Here is a 16,165-nt window from a genome sequence, read left to right on the forward strand (position 1 = left end):
CTTGAAATAGCCAAAGGGAAGTCGTATAGCCAAGTCACACTCTCGGAGAAGTAGATCCAGGAAGGAGCACTAGAGTGCAGGCTGGAGAGGCAGCGTTACAGACAGAGCTGGCCTCAGTGGAATAAGTGGTCTCAGGAGAGAGTGAGTCCCCATCACTGCAGATACACTTGCAAGACCAGATAACTCCCTGGCCAGCAAGTGAAGAGGGGATGTGAACAGACACAGATGCCCTTTGAGCCCTCACATCTCTGAGTGTACATCACCCCAGTGGGCTACCAGTTTCTTTAAACTGTGAAATGGCCCTGGCCATGAGTTCACCGTGTGATCATCGGTAATGGTGCCAAATTTTTAAGGACTGGGTTTGTTACAGTAACTTGGGAGAACAACCTAAAGACATAACGATGGGACTTCCCTTGAGGTCCAGTGGTTAAGAGTTCACCTTTCAGGGGTTGCAGGTTCCATCCCTGGTTGGGAAGCTAAGATCCCACATGCCTTTTGGCCAAAGAACCAAAACTGAAAACAGAAGTAGTATTGTAACAAACTCAGTAAAGGCTTTAAAAATGTTCCACATCAAAAAGGTCTTTTTTAAAAAAGGACACAGAGTGGACCAGGCGGTGTGGGGGACCCTGAGTTGTTCTGGTTGGGCCAGCTGAAGCAGAACAGTAAAGCCTGTAGATGTTATTTTTATTATCCTCTTCTCTCCTAGCACTGGGGTCTTATCCTGTTCCTGATCAGTCACCAGGCTGTTAACCACTAATCAGGCTGGTGTGTGTGTGCTCAGTCACATCCGACTCTGTGCCACCCCATGGACCGTAGCCCGCCAGGCTCCTCTGTCCACGGGATTCTCCAGGCAAGAATGCTGGAGTGGGTTGCCATGCCCTCCTCAAGCTAATCTTCCTGACCCAGGGATCAAACCCGCGTCTCTATGTCTCCTGCATTGGCGGGCAGGTTTTTACCACTAGTGCCACCTGGGAAACCCAGCTAGGCTGTTAATAGGATGACTGTTATCTGACCCTCTCTAGGGTATCAGGATTTAAGACCTGACCCCATCATGCCACAGGAGCTGTAAGGAGAGACCTTCTTGTGCTCAGATGCTGGGGGTGGACCATCCCTTTTCCTCCTTCCCTTTGTGACTGTCTTGTCACTTAGGGAAAGGGGAGCTTAGCCAGGTGGCTTCCTAACAGCACGTGGTGTATGAGTGGGGATGGGTGAGGGAAGAGCCTAGAAGGAGCCTTGGAGGCCCTTAGAGCAGCTGCTGACATGCTTGAGCCATAGGTACAGGTGTGGGTTTCTGGATAAATCTGGCAGCCTGCAGCCGCTGGTGTTCTGAGTCACTTGAGTCTTAACACGCTAATATTCTTGTCCTAAGTAATGTTTCTGGATAACAGATTATAACTCTGGAGGCTCAACTCATTCAAACTGGCCTGTCCCCTGGGATGGCTTAACAGGCCCCAGCCAATCAGGAGCTGAGCCTTGTACTTTCTTACCAGGTTTTCTGTGAGGAGCAGACTAGCATCTCTTAACAGTTTCTTTGTAGCCAGTATTGTGATGAGTCTGACGTTAGCCCAAAGGGAGGGATGTTTAACTCGAGGCTCCAGTTGTCATCAATTCCTTTGGGTCTTGCCAATATTTACTGAGTTAGTTAGACAAGGCTGTGGATTGAAAGCAGGAGGAGAAGAGGATGACAGAGGATGAGATGGTTGGATGGCATCACCAACTTGATGGACATGAGTTTGAGCAAGCTCTGGGAGTTGGTGATGGACAGGGAAGCCTGGCGTGCTGCAGTCCATAGGGTCACAGAGAGTTGGACACGACTGGGCAACTGAACTGAACTGAATATTTACTGAGATCTGCTGTGTTAGATATCATGCCTACAGTGACCCTCTGGAGTTGATATTATTATCCCAGTTTACAGATAAGTAAACTGAGGCCCAGGAAGGTTATGTGAAATGCTCAAGATAATAGGACGAGTAAGGTGTGGAGTCCAGCTCAGACTCCTCTTGGGTCCCAGTCTGGTGCTCTTTGCCCAGCACCGCCGCCACCGCCGTCCTTCCTGCTGGTTCCTGTTGGTACATCAGTCCCTGCGCCATGTTCCTGTGCTCAGTCATTCACACAGCAGGCAGCTCGCATCTCAATCTGGTACCTGAAATTCTTTCTGCCCCAGAGCAGTGGTTTTCAGATTCTTCCCAGAGCCTCAAGTTTAGACACATAGTAAGGACGTCAAAGGGCTTCCCCGGTGGCTCAGTGGTAAAGAATCTGCCTGTAATGCAGGAGACACAGGATTGATCCTTGGGTTTGGAAGATCCCCTGGAGAAGGGCATGGCAACCCACTCCAGTATTCTTGCCTGGAGAATCCCATGGACAGAGGAGCCTGGGGGCTACAGTCCATGGGCTCACAAAGAGTCGGACACGACTGAGCAACTTAGCATGCACACGTGCACTCAAGGACATGGAGTGTGGGCCCAGGGAGAGAGCAGATGGTGGGGCTTCTGGGCCTTCACCTCTATGGTTTTGAATTGATCTGGTTTTATATTATTATTATTTTTGACTGTGCTGGGTTTCGTTGCTGTGCAGGGGTTTTCTCTAGTTGCCATGCACAGACTTCTCATGCTAGTGGCTTCTCATACAGAGCTCTAGGCTCTCAGGCTTCAGTCGTTGCAGCCCGTGGGCTCAGTAGTTGTAGCTCATGGGCTTAGTTGCCCCATGGCATGTGGGATCTTCCCAGACCAGGGATTGAACCTGTGTCCCCAGCATTGGCAGGCGGATTCTTAACCTCTGGACCACCAGGGAGGTCCTGATATGGTTTTATATTGAGTTTGTGTTTAAGATTTCATTGTGTGGTTCGGGGGGAGAGTGCCAATGCTAAACTCAAAGATTGGCTCTGGGATAGAGAGAGGCACGTGACCATTAGGCTCCTCTGTTGGAGCCCTTTTATACCTTGAAAGCCTCCCTGATCTCCTCCATCCACAGGCAGCCAGAGGGACCAGGAGCAGTGTGACTGGTCTTCCAAGGCTGCCTTCTATGACAGCAGCTAGGAGGTCACCTGGGAGCACCACTTGAAAAGCTAGGGTTCCTGTGTTGCCCCAACATCAGGACTCTGTCCTGGGGCTGGAGTTGGGGTGGGGAATCCCTTTATGCAAATCCCCAAGACTCCTCTCTAGGAATAGATGGTATGAACCCGGAAGTGCCTGACATCCATACGTTTGACACCTGACCTTTCTTGGACACATCGGAACCCGACTCGGGGTTGGTCTCCTGGGCCTCATGTCACCCTTTTTACCTCCTGGAACATGTCTCCTGGCCCTTAGTTTAGTTCAGCCCCTGTCTCTGCCCTGGGTATCTTGAGTGAAAAATGAGAACAGGGTAAAATTCTTACCCTGCAATTGTCTGCAGATGAAGGAGGTTCTGTCTGTCTGTGAAAGAAAGCTGAGTCAGGGCCTGCTGACAGCCTGGCAGATGCTTATCTCCCCTGCACCACCACCCCCACCCTTTAGCCCCAGGCACCTGCAGCAGGGACACTGGGATAGACTCAGCCTGCAGGAGCCTTCCTCGACAGCCCTGCGTGGATTCTTGGCTCCTGAGAGCCCAGAGGCAATAGGGTTGTATGAACTTGCTCCCTTAGGTTTGGCTGTGTGACTTCTGTTGGTGTCCCCATCCTCCCCATGTTCTGCATGAAGAAAAAAAAAAAAGTGTATCTGGATTAGAGATGAATGGGACATTGTTCCAGCCAGCCTCAGAGCCAGTGGACAAAGAAGACTTATGAGAACCAGGGCAGGGTCCTCTCCGCTCCCCTGGATGTTTAATTCTCCCCACGAGAAAAGAAGAGTTTACCTCTGTGGAATGGCCATGAGCTTACCATCCTATAAGGGGGTGGGGAGGGGGGCAGCCTCTTTCCCCTATACCTCCACGAGGGTTGGAGTGGGACCCACTTGGCTTGTTTGGTGCCACAGAGCTGACGATGAATGAAAAATGTGGTTCCAAAAGCCACATCTCATTCATAACTGTTTTTTGTTTTTTCTCTAGGAAGGCTGACTTGATCTAGTAATCTTCTGTGCCATGATTTTCTAAAATAACTTTTATATTTCCCCTAGCTTCAAAAGAAATTCATGATCAGTGGGGGAAACCTGAAAGAGTTTAGGAAAGCATAAAGGAGAAAAAAAGTTAATTCTACCACCTAGAGGTAACCACTGTTGAAATGTTAGGCTTTGTGTTCTTTCTGTTTGTGTTTGGTTTCATCCTGGGCCAATTCTGAATGTTTTCTCAGGGAGCTTTCTTTTCATGGAACATTGAATTGTTGAAAGCCAGAGGAGGGGTCACTTTGAAATTTTCCACCTGTTCCTTTTCTTAAAGTTGAGGATCCAGGTCTGGAGGCACTGACTTGCACCTGGACACACAGTTGACCGCACTTGAGGCCAGACTCAGGCCCATCTCCTGGTTCAGAGTCCTTATCTTGGGTCCTGCAGACCTGCACAGCTCAGCCAACTGTCCTGCCTTCTTGAGCATTTCAGTACCTTTGAGATTCTTATGACTTCTACACCTCTTCCCCATCAGGTCACTGTGGCTGACATGGGCCAGGCCCAGGGAGAGAGCCCGGGGCAGGCCTCCTGGGTAGACCAGGCAGGAAGTGGTTAGGTCTTTGCTATTTCTAGAGAAAAATGCTTCTTACCTAGTTGCACATCCCTCCCAGCTGCTTGTGCTGCCTTGGCAACCTTCAAAGCATCGCCCCTACTGAGAGGTATGTGGCTGGTAGCCAGGATTCTTTCTGATAAGAAGAGATGTTTCCATCTCATTTTATCCCTGTTTTCTCAGGTGGGGGCTGTGGGCCTCCCCGCTCCACCCCTGATTAGCAGGTTGGAATTAGGAGCGTGGACCCTGGATCCAGAATACTTGTGTCCCAATTCTACCACTTGCTACCTTTATGACCTTGGTTAAATCATTTAATGGGCTTCCCAAGTGGCTCAGTGGTAAAGAATCCACCTGCCAGTGCAGGAGATGCAGGTTCAGTCCCTGGATTCGGAAGATCCCCTGGAGAAGAAAATGGCAACCCACTCCAGTATTCTTGCCTGGAGAATGCCATGGACAGAGGAGCCTAGTGGGCTGCAGTCTACAGGACCACAAAGAGTCAGACACAACTTAGCAACTGAGCATGCAAATCATTTAACCTCTGTCTTAGTTTCTTCATATGTGAAACAGGGAAGTAATAGTATCTAACTCATCAAGTATGAGATGCATGTTGTCGTTTGTTGTTTAGTTGCTAAATTGTGTTCACCAGGTTCCTCTGTCCATGGGATTTCCCAGGCAGGCATACTGGAGTGGATTGCCATTGTTTTCTCCAGAGGATCTTCCTGATTCAGGGATCAAACCCTTGTCTCCTGCATTGGCAGGTGGATTCTTTACCAGTGAGCCATCAGGGAAGCCCCGTGAGGCACCTAGTTAATGCAAAGGGTGTTTGCCATGATCAGCTATGAGTCTGTGCCTTTTCTTCCTTCTCGTGAGCGTTGTCTTCTCTAGCATTCCCTCTTCCCATCAATATGTGATGACCTTTGGCTGATTTCATGGGGTCAATGAAGTTTACACCCCAAGTTTCCTGTCTGCCCTCATCTCCCAGGAGCCAACCTTCCCTCTTTCTCTGAAGCCTCAGGGAGGTACCTCTGCTTTGGGGGCTGCCCTCTCCCCACCAGCTCAGACCACGGTTCTTTCTGGATCCTCTCAACCCACGGTGCCTCTAAGTCTCACTTTCCTCCTCTTGATGTCCTTCCCCTCCCCAGTCAAGCCTGCCTTGTTGAAAGGATCTGCCTTTAGTCGTTTATACCTCTGCCTGATTAGTCGCCCAGTTACACCTTCCAAGACGAGATACACTTTAAGCCTTGTGAAAAGAACCTTGGAGAGACAGGAACCTACTCAACCCATCTGGTATCAGCATTGGTGTTTCACCCCCTTCCCCAGTGCTGAGTCTGTCTTGTTGATAGCCCTCTGGGCACCACCACCACCCTTCTCCCTTACCTCTTCCTAGCTCCGTTGAAGTGGGCGGCATGCCTGCCCATCTTCTGGCCCCTGGGGCCTCCAGCTGCAGCCAGCTTCTCCCCTCCTTTCCCTCGTGCCCTCTGACCGCGTCACTGCTCCCCACAGCATCGTCCTTTCTCACGGGGGCTCCCCACTTTCAAAGGGTGTCTGAGCTTCACTGGTTCAGCCACATACCTGCTGCTCCAGAGCTTGGAGGTGGGTGAACCTCCCTTTGAATTCTGACCCTGCCTGCTCCAGCATGGATGCCCCACTTCCTTCAGATCTCAAGTAGGAAGAATAATAGTACCAACCCCCTTGAATTCCCGTGAGAGAGAAATGGGTATTGTGGTAGTTGTTCAGTTGTGTCTGACTCTTTGCAGTCCCATGGACTCCGCCAGGCTCCTCTGTCCATGGACTTCTCCAGGCAAGAATACTGGAGTGGGTTGCCAGTCCCTTCTCCAGGGGATCTTCCCACCCCAGGGACTGAACTCCAGTCTCTGGCATTGCAGGCAGATTCTTTACCGTCTGAGCCACCAGGGAGGGAAGGCTTAACAGTAGTACTCAGTTTGGAGTCAGTGCTCCATAAACGGTAGCCATGATTAATAATACCAGTACTGATAACTAATAGTTACACTTACCCTCTGCCTCTCACACGTCCCCAGACCATAGGCTATGACCCCATCATCTCGCCAGAGGTCTCGGCCTCCTTTGGTGTGCAGCAGCTGCCCCTGGAGCAGATCTGGCCTCTCTGTGACTTTATCACTGTGCACACACCTCTCCTGCCCTCCACCACAGGTAGGTGTGTGGGTTGACCACAGAAGCCACCAACCAGGTAAGGGTGGGCCCTCAGTCTGGGCCTTCTGCCCACACTGGGGACCAGCTATGGTGGGAAGGTGGCATCCAGATCCTGTGAGCATGGAGCACGGTGATGCTTTGTTACACAGCCCGGCGTCAGACCGAGGAGGGGTGAGCTGGCTGGCAATGCACAGGGTCTGGGTGAACTGGGTCAACATGTAGGATCAGTGACCCTGTGGATACTTCCTTGGACCACCACCTGAAGCACTAACATCTCAGGGACATTTGAGATGTTTCTCAACTCAACTGAGTCTGGTCCAAATTCGTCACTAGACCCCTGGCCCAGAGCATCTGAGAAGGGAGCAGTGAGACCAGAGAGGTTGTAGTCCCCCAGGAAGGAGGCATGTGGGGAAGAGCCCGTGGTGGGGATGGTGGGGCCTCCGGAGCCAGAGCAAGTGGTTCCCAACACCATCGCTGCAAGACAGCGTCTCCTTCCCTCCCAGGCCTGCTGAACGACAGCACCTTTGCCCAGTGCAAGAAGGGGGTGTGCGTGGTGAACTGTGCTCGAGGAGGGATCGTGGACGAAGGTGCCCTGCTCCGGGCCCTGCAGTCGGGTCAGTGTGCTGGCGCTGCACTGGACGTGTTCACGGAGGTAAGTGCCTGCTCGGCGTAGGGGGCGGAGGGGAGGTGGGAACAAAGGGCCTTGGGCTGGAAGCCCAGCTGAGCAAAGGCCTTGGCTTACTGTCTCTAGTGGGAGAAATTATGTTGCCAAAAATAACACCTCTGTGTCAGGAGGTAGGTAGTATTAACCCATCTTACAGATAGGGAAACTGAGGCTCAGAGAGATGGAGATGTGCCCAAAGCACATGAGTAGTAAGTGATGGAGCTGAGATTGGAATCCAGTCTACGACTCTGTCTGTTCTGCTGTGATGGAACATTCATGAGGAAGCTGATTATTACTGAGTCCACTGACCACCGGGCAAAACAGAAGTAGGAGTTGGCATTGCTCCTGCCCTCTCCCCCTCCAGTTTCTGAGGCAGTCCATAGCACCCCACCCAGAGATGTCTCTTTCTGGTCAGGAACCACCCCGGGACCGGGCCTTGGTGGACCATGAGAATGTCATCAGCTGCCCCCACCTGGGCGCCAGCACCAAGGAGGCTCAGAGTCGCTGCGGGGAGGAGATCGCCCTCCAGTTTGTGGACATGGTGAAGGGGAAGGCCCTGGCGGGGGTTGTAAGTATGCCTTGTGGGGCTGGGCCCAGAAGGAGAAGTCAGAGGAGGCCATGTTTTAGCTGGGAATGGGGACAGCGGGGCTGAGCAGTGACCAGATTCAGCCCTGGGAGCCCACGATAAGGGACTGCACTTGACAACGGCCGGCAGTGCTCTGGGTGGGGCGGCAGGAGCTGCCCTGCAGTTTAGCCTTGAGAGCTGAGGCCCGGCACCCTGGAGCCGGCTTAGCTTGTTCTGTTGCAGGCTTGCTGCTGAGACACTGTTTTTTTTTTTTCCCCCTGCGCCATGCCTCTGGAGAAAGGCTCCTTTGTTCTCTGCAGGCCTTGGGAGTGAAGGAGTGAGGCTGGCGTGATGGCGGGGTGCCCAAGGTTGGGTGAGTGGGGCGGGGACAGACCGAAGAGAAAGCCTTTCATAACCTCCACTTAGAATCCTGAGCAGGGGCCACCCTGCCCCCGCAGCCTTCATCACCCCTGCTAAGGAACTCTCCACGCTCACTGGCCCCTTAATTTCCCCAAATCGTGACTTCTTGACTGTGCTCTCAATGTGCCCTTCCTGGTCCTCTTTAAGGTTTCAAAGGATAAAAACAAACAAACAAACCCAGAGCAGGATGTAAGCTTTTCTGCAGCTCATGTGGCTCTACCCCAAATACTTAACCAATAATGAATGGAGGGGGCAGGGCTGGAGGGTGGTCCCTGACCTTCCTGGCTGACCTTCAGCATAGGGCTTTTCGCTTCTGAGGACAGAGTTATGGCGGGAGAGACACAGAGTGCTTTGTTCAGCCCTTGTTTGGGAGCCCAACTCTCCAGGCCACCGTGACCGCTACATGCTGAGAAAGTAAGGGACCCATGAAATGTCCCCTTCTTACTTATGTGGTCAGATCTCAGTCAGATCATTAAACTTAGTCTCAAATTAGGAACAAATGCCTGTTTTACCCTGCAGTGGCTCGGGTACCACAGGCATTTGTAAGAAAGACCTCCTTGTCACCCCGGAAGCCCCAGTGTCCCTCATTCTTTACTGAGTCCTCTCCAGTTCCTTTCTGCTGTGACCTGAGGCACAGACTAGCTTGAGGATCAGGTTGGCACCCGAATGCCTTGGCTCTTCCTGGAGCCTCCTGCTTGTCTTCTAGAGAAGATAGATGCCCCTTTTGACTCGGCAGACCTCTGGCGAGCAGCGCCCTGGCCTGCGTGGGGAAGGAACCAGGTGTGGCGCATACCTTGGGGCTTCTCCGGTGAACGCTTTCCCCCTGCCCTCTGCAGTTCTGCCCCCACAGCCGTCACCTGGCCCTTCAGTTCTCCTCTTGCAGTTCTGGGACTCACTGCCCTTTCTTTCTGTGCACTTCAGAGAGGATCAAAGGGGAGCCAGCCGTGGGGCGCCATCACACCCTGGACCCCATCACACAGCAGGGTCTGCTGGGGAGTCCTGCCTCCTCAGCTGTTTCCATCATTAGGGCTCCATCTTCTTTCATTCTCTGCCAGTTTTCTCTGTGGAAACAGGAATAGAAAGATCTACGTTTTCCTTTCATTACATCTGCTTGATTGATTTGCATCCAACCCCAGGATTCTAATTAAATCCTTCTTAGATGATTCTCTTTACAGGTTGCCTCAGTGTAAGTGGCCAGATACTTAATTCAGAGACATCTTGAGCCACAAGACGAAATAGACATTTTGACCCTGAACATGCTGCTTTGTTGTCAGCGGGGGGTCCAGCTGGCCAGACCCTAGACTTCACAGCATTGGAGGATTATGTGGCTTCTGCCTCTTTGCAAATGCCCAGCAGGCCTGTGTGGACTTCACAGGAGTCCACATTTGAGGAGTGATAGGATCATCAAAAGTGTATGAATTCAGGGAATTCCCTGGTGGTCCAGTAGTTAGGACTCAGTGCTTTCACTACTGTGGCCTGGGTTCAGTCCCTGGTTGGGGAACTGGGATCCCACACGCTGTGTGGTATGGCAAAAAAAAAAAAAAAAGTGTCTAAATCCCGCCTTACAAATTGTGGTATTTAGACAGAGTGTTTTGTGACAGTGTAAAAACACACTTAAAATCAAGATATAAAATAAAAATGTTGAGCATCTTTTCATGTGTTTGTTAGCCATCTGTATGTCTTCTTTGGAGAAATGTCTATTTAGTTCTTTGGCCCATTTTTTGATTGGGTCATTTATTTTTCTGGAGTTGAGCTGTAGGAGTTGCTTGTATATTTTTGAGATTAGTTGTTTGTCAGTTGCTTCATTTGCTATTATTTTCTCCCATTCTGAAGGCTGCCTTTTCACCTTGCTAATAGTTTCCTTTGTTGTGCAGAAGCTTTTAAGTTTAATTAGGTCCCATTTGTTTATTTTTGCTTTTATTTCCAATATTCTGGGAGGTGGGTTATAGAGGATCCTGCTGTGATGTATGTCGGAGAGTGTTTTGCCTATGTTCTCCTCTAGGAGTTTTATAGTTTCTGGTCTTATGTTGAGATCTTTAATCCATTTTGAGTTTATTTTTGTGTAAGGTGTTAGAAAGTGTTCTAGTTTCATTCTTTTACAAGTGGTTGACCAGTTTTCCCAGCACCACTTGTTAAAGAGATTGTCTTTTCTCCATTGTATATTCTTGCCTCCTTTGTCAAAGATAAGGTGTCCATATGTGCGTGGATTTATCTCTGGGCTTTCTTTTTTGTTCCATTGATCAATATTTCTGTCTTTGTGCCAGTACCATACTGTCTTGATAACTATGGCTTTGTAATAGAGCCTGAAGTAGGTAGGTTGATTCCTCCAGTTCCATCAACATCACTCATTATCAGAGAAATGCAAATCAAAACCACTATGAGGTACCATTTCACTCCAGTCAGAATGGCTGCGATCCAAAAGTCTACAAGCAATAAATGCTGGAGAGGGTGTGGAGAAAAGGGAACCCTCTTACACTGTTGGTGGGAATGCAAACTAGTACAGCCACTATGGAGAACAGTGTGGAGATTCCTTAAAAAACTGGAAATAGAACTGCGTTATGATCCAGCAATCCCACTGCTGGGCATACACACTGAGGAAACCAGAAGGGAAAGAGACACGTGTACCCCAATGTTCATTGCAACACTGTTTATAATAGCCAGGACATGGAAGCAACCTAGATGTCGATCAGCAGATGAATGGATAAGAAAGCTGTGGTATATATACACAATGGAGTATTACTCAGCCATTAAAAAGAATATATTTGAATCAGTTCTAATGAGGTGGATGAAACTGGAGCCTATTACACAGTGAAGTAAGCCAGAAGGAAAAACACCAATACAGTATACTAACGCATATATATGGAATTTAGAAAGATGGTAACAATAACCCTGTGTACGAGACAGCAAAAGAGACACTGATGTATAGATCAGTCTTATGGACTCTGTGGGAGAGGGAGAGGGTGGGGAGATTTGGGAGAATGGCATTGAAACATGTATAATATCATGTATGAAACGAGTTGCCAGTCCAGGTTTGATGTACGATACGGGATGCTTTGGGCTGGTGCACTGGGATGACCCAGAGGGATGGTATGGGGAGGGAGGAGGGAGGAGGGTTCAGGATGGGGAACACAGGTATACCTGTGGCGGATTCATTTCGATATTTGGCAAAACTAATACAATATTGTAAAGTTTAAAAATAAAATAAAATTAAAAACACACACACACACACACAAAAAAAGTATATACATTAAAAAAAAAATAAAAGAAAATAAAAATGAAGGCAGATAGGAAAGCCATTCCAGAGAGACCCACTACTCTAGGTCTAAGTGATCTGTGACTCTCCACATGCTTTACGTCAAAGACCCATCTTCCTTCCTTTGCACAGGAAAATCAAATCTCTGGTGGAGTTGGGGAGGGGTGGCGGCACATTCAGAGAAGAGGGAGATGTCCCTTCCCTCTCTTCCCTGCTCCCCTCTTGGCAGTTTGAAGTGGGGGAGCCTTTTGTGCTTAGGGGAGCCAATAGGGGGAGCCAGGGAGCTGTGCCGTTTTCTGGCTGTATAGCACTCCTCAGCGACAGGAACAAGCTGTCATCTTGTGGGTGGCTGATGAAGGTTATCACCCCAAGACACCCAAAAACCAGGCTGGCCCCCTGCTGCCTGCTCTCCATGTGGAGCTGAAGCTTGGCCTTAAGACCTTGTCTGGGAGCCGATTCGGGCAGGGGTGCCCTGTCCCTCCCCTTCCTGACCTCAGTCCTGCTCCCCTCTCTCTGCAGGTAAATGCCCAGGCCCTTGCCAGCATCTTCTGTCCACACACCAAGCCTTGGGTCAGTCTGGCTAAAGCTCTTGGGGCACTGATACAGGCCTGGGCTGGGTCTCCCAAAGGGGCCATCCAGGTGGTGACACAGGGTGAGTTGGGGACTCTGCAGAGGGAGGGCAGAGAGGGCTGTGGACTCCTGCAGTCCCAGCGGGTGTGCCTGCTGCAGGCCACAGACCAGAGAGGGGCTCGGAGACACCCCCGTTCTTGTGACCCCGCGTCTCACATTCCATTTGAGTATGGCCGCTTGCTACCAAGTGAGGACAGAAAGGGAGGGGCACACAGTCATTGGGAAGTCTGCTTAATTTTCCTAAGTCCTGTTATGCCGTATTCTTAAAATGTGCACGTTTGGGATGCAAGAGGGACCTCCACAAGGTTCGGAGTTTCCTGTGGGAGGCGGTAGGATGGATGGAGGGAGTCCGGGGGAAGCGACAGAACCTTTATTCTGGTTTTGACCCAGTTGCTTACCTGCCCTGGGACTTCCCCTTCTCTGAGCCATGGGTTCTTCACCCGTGAAGTGAAAGCTGAGGTGGGTGTGTCAGACGAGGCAGGTGCTGGGGGTATTTTGTGCTCTGGAACATTCTAAGGTGGGCTCTCCGGCAGGCTGACGTCCTCAGGGGCTCAGCTGGGGAGTGGGTCCCCTGTACTCTGCAGAGGCCTGTCCTCCCACTGACTGTTGGACATCTGCTCACTTGCGGAAAGGCTGGAGTGGCGGGGTGGTGGTGCGGTAGACCGCTAGCATTGCCAATACCTGGAAGGGGCAGAGCCAGGGAGGTTGGCTCAGGTGCTTCGGTTGCCCCTTTCTGCTTCCACTTCCTGAGACCAGCAAGGGTGTAAGTGCCAAGTAGGGGTGAGGGTACAGGCAGACCCAGGTGGCCGGGCCGGGGACAGTGGAGTTGGGCTGGGTTCTGGAGAGGAGTTTCTTAGAGTGGTGTAGAGCCTCCCTGGTGTGGACCCCCAGTATGTCCCCCACCCCTGGCTGCCTCTCCATCCCCCAGAACTGCCCAGCAGCCTGGGCTTGGGCCTCCCCAGGGCGGTGAGGAGCCGTGTGACCCAGGGCTCAGGGCCAGGGTGCACTGCCCGCTCCCGTGTTGCTCAACACACAGCACCCTGACGGCAACTTCTCTCCGTCCCCAGGATCATCCCTGAAGAACTCCGGGAGCTGCCTGGCCCCTGCCGTCATCATCGGCCTCCTGAAGGACGCGTCCCAGCAGTCGAATGTGAACCTGGTGAACGCCATGCTGCTGGTGAAAGAGGCCGGCCTCGATGTGCGCACCCTCCCCGCCCCTCCCCTCCATCCCCTCCCCTCCACCCCTCAGCACTGCCTTTCTCCCCTGTGTTCAGAGCTCCTCGCAGCTCTGCTCACTGATGGGGACTCCCCAGGGCGTGAGTCCTGCCGGTGACAGTGCCTCCCTGTGGGAGACAGCCATGACCTGCCCCCCGCCGGCCCCCGAGCATCAGCATGAGAACTGACACTGTGAAGGTGCTGTGTGCATAACTGCTCTGTGAGCGAGAGGGCCAGCAGGACCCCCACTTCACAGCCAAGAAGGAGATCTCAGAGCCCGGCTGGGAGCTGGGAGGTGGCCCCACATCAGCCTCTGAGTCTCCATCCAGCACTCCTTTACCACCCCACCCAGGGTCTGGGCTAGTCTGCAAACTCTGTCCGGGAGCTCGCCACACATCCTCTTATCCTCTGCAGCCCCTCAGGGGCTTCCCTGTGGTGTCTTCCCTTCTGGTTCCATCTTAAGATCAAAGTCTGTGTTTCTCAGCCAGCGCGAGCTGGCGGAGGCAGTGGGCAGTGAGCTCCCATGGCCCCCTTCCTCTCCTTCGCCTGCTCTCTGACATCCTGGGTTGGCCACTGCTTCTGTGCAGGGAGCAGGAAGTCAGCACCGGAGGGATCAGGCTGGACTGCCTCTGGTGGCTGGGCTGCTTGTCCAGCCCTTCTTCAGGGATGATCCTGGGGACAGAGAGAAGTCTGCCTCCCTCCCTCTGCCTTCTCCTCCCACCCTCCCCTCCAAGCCTTTACCTGTATCGGGTAGATCTCTTCGCCCTCCTTCAGGGAGGAAGCTCATACTCAGGGGCGCCAGGCTTGCCCATCTGCCCTCTCCCCTGACCCTGAATTGCTAAGTGTGGCGGCCAGGCTGATGCCCTACAGATTGGCATTTAGGCCAAGGGAGGGAGTGGGCGTCACTGTGCCTCTTTGCCTCCTCTCTGCAGGTGACCACCTCCCACAACCCTGCCACACCAGGGAAGCAGGACTTTGGGGAATGCCTGCTGACCGTGGCCCTGGCAGGTGCCCCCTACCAGGCTGTGGGCTTGGTCCAGGGCACCAAGCCTGTGCTGCAGGCGCTCAACGGAGCTGTCTTCAGACCAGAAGTGCCTCTCCACCCTGGCCAGCCGCTGCTCATGTTCCGGTCTCAGGCCTCCAACCCTGCGATGCTGCCGACCATGATTGGTGAGGAGGGCCTGTGGGGCTGGCCAGTGCCCTGGAGGCAGGGACGGCTGTGTGTGTGTGGGGAGGGCTCTGTCCTGGGATTGCAGTCTGTGGATTTCTGCCTCCTTCAGCCCCTCTTCATGCCTGTAGGCATCACTGGATCTGCAGCAGTTTCCAGAACATGTGGGGCTGGATGTGGAATTGCGAGATTAACTGCCTTATCTGAGGTTGCAGAGCCATGCGGCAGGGGTGGGACCCCAGAGCCCCTGTTACTAGCCAGGTGCTCACCAGGTTAAGGACTCAGTTTGAGACGGCCTATAGAAGTGTATCCTGGAGTTCAGAGCCACTGAGTTGCAGGTTTCCTGATGGCAGGGCTGGGTGGTGGTCAGCCTGATCCAACAAAGTCTGTCTGAGCATCCCCTCCAGCAGTCGTGGGCATCTTGGACTTGCCTCAGGCCCCTGGCACCACCTGCTCGGGGTCCTGGGGCACTTCCAAGTATGACAGAGAATGAGTGTCCACAGGCCTCAGGGGGCCTGGTATCAATGTCCTTGCCAGATGCCAAGAGGAACTTTTCCCCTGCTTTTCTCCCTTGCTAATGGTCTGGATAAAACTGCCAGCCAACAAGTCCAGCTGGTGGCTTTGGCTCTTTGTGGCTAATCTTTCCTCCCCTGCCTTGCCTGATGGTCAGGGTGTTCCTGAAGCTACTGGAATAGTGAGGGAGCTGACCAGAGCCCTTTGTTCCCTCTGTCTCAGCTCTTCCGTTCTGAGACCACCACCCCTGTTGCAATACTGATGTCAGAAATCAAGGCTTGTGAGCCCACTCCCAGCCTCCTGCTTCTCCTTCCCCTGTGCCTGGTGCTAACCAGGGGTTTCTTCTACTTCCAGGCCTCCTTGCAGAGGCAGGGGTGCAGCTGCTGTCCTACCAGAGCTCCGTGGTGTCAGATGGGGAGACCTGGCATGTCATGAGTATCTCCTCCCTACTCCCCAGCCTGGCACCCTGGAAGCCGCACGTGACCGAGGCTTTCCAGTTCTGCTTCTAACCTTGGGCTCTCCCGTCCTAGCCTCGTGGGATTTTCTGAAGAAACATATTCCCTGGGAGAGGAGATCCACATTTCTGGGGCTGACACTGCTTGTGTCTCCTCTGACTCCTATCTTTCTGTGGTACAGCAATCACCTCCCAATAAAGAGCCTACCCTCTACTCTCTGGGCAGTTTTGTGTTGTCATTACCTGGAAGAGCCACCGGAGGGCATCCGCGGGCAGCCGTGGGGCTGGGCTTTGGCTGCAGGTGAGTAGGAGACATAAAGGGAGACCCATAAAGAGAGATCTAGATGGGTGGACTACATGTCTGTGTGGGGGTGCTCTGAAGAGGACCCTTTCCCTGTGTCTCAAGTTTTTAAGAGACATTTTTATAGGAACAAACCTCAAGGATTTGAGCAAGTGCCTGTGCTATTTTTGGAGAAGGAAATGGC

The 16,165-nt window shown here is 52.3% G+C and overlaps 1 protein-coding gene across 2 annotated transcripts in view; it reads left to right on the forward strand.

Moving 5' to 3' along the window:
* The window catches only part of PHGDH (phosphoglycerate dehydrogenase), a 31,157-nt gene extending 15,263 nt beyond the window's left edge, over positions 1-15,894 (forward strand). For both annotated transcript variants that reach the window (XM_086392149.1, XM_086392150.1), the window contains exons 6-12: positions 6,666-6,798; positions 7,302-7,450; positions 7,878-8,030; positions 12,220-12,352; positions 13,398-13,528; positions 14,478-14,715; positions 15,581-15,894. In XM_086392149.1, the coding sequence (XP_086248275.1) occupies positions 6,666-6,798; positions 7,302-7,450; positions 7,878-8,030; positions 12,220-12,352; positions 13,398-13,528; positions 14,478-14,715; positions 15,581-15,735 (1,092 nt within the window). In that variant the 3' untranslated portion in view covers positions 15,736-15,894. The remainder of the gene's footprint in view (positions 1-6,665; positions 6,799-7,301; positions 7,451-7,877; positions 8,031-12,219; positions 12,353-13,397; positions 13,529-14,477; positions 14,716-15,580) is intronic.
* Positions 15,895-16,165: the final 271 nt, after the last annotated feature.

The sequence above is a fragment of the Bos grunniens genome, chromosome 3 (assembly GCF_055505025.1).
Source record: "Bos grunniens cultivar Pamir isolate PY7600 chromosome 3, Bosgru_T2T1.0, whole genome shotgun sequence".
NCBI classification, from domain to species: Eukaryota; Metazoa; Chordata; class Mammalia; order Artiodactyla; family Bovidae; genus Bos; species Bos grunniens.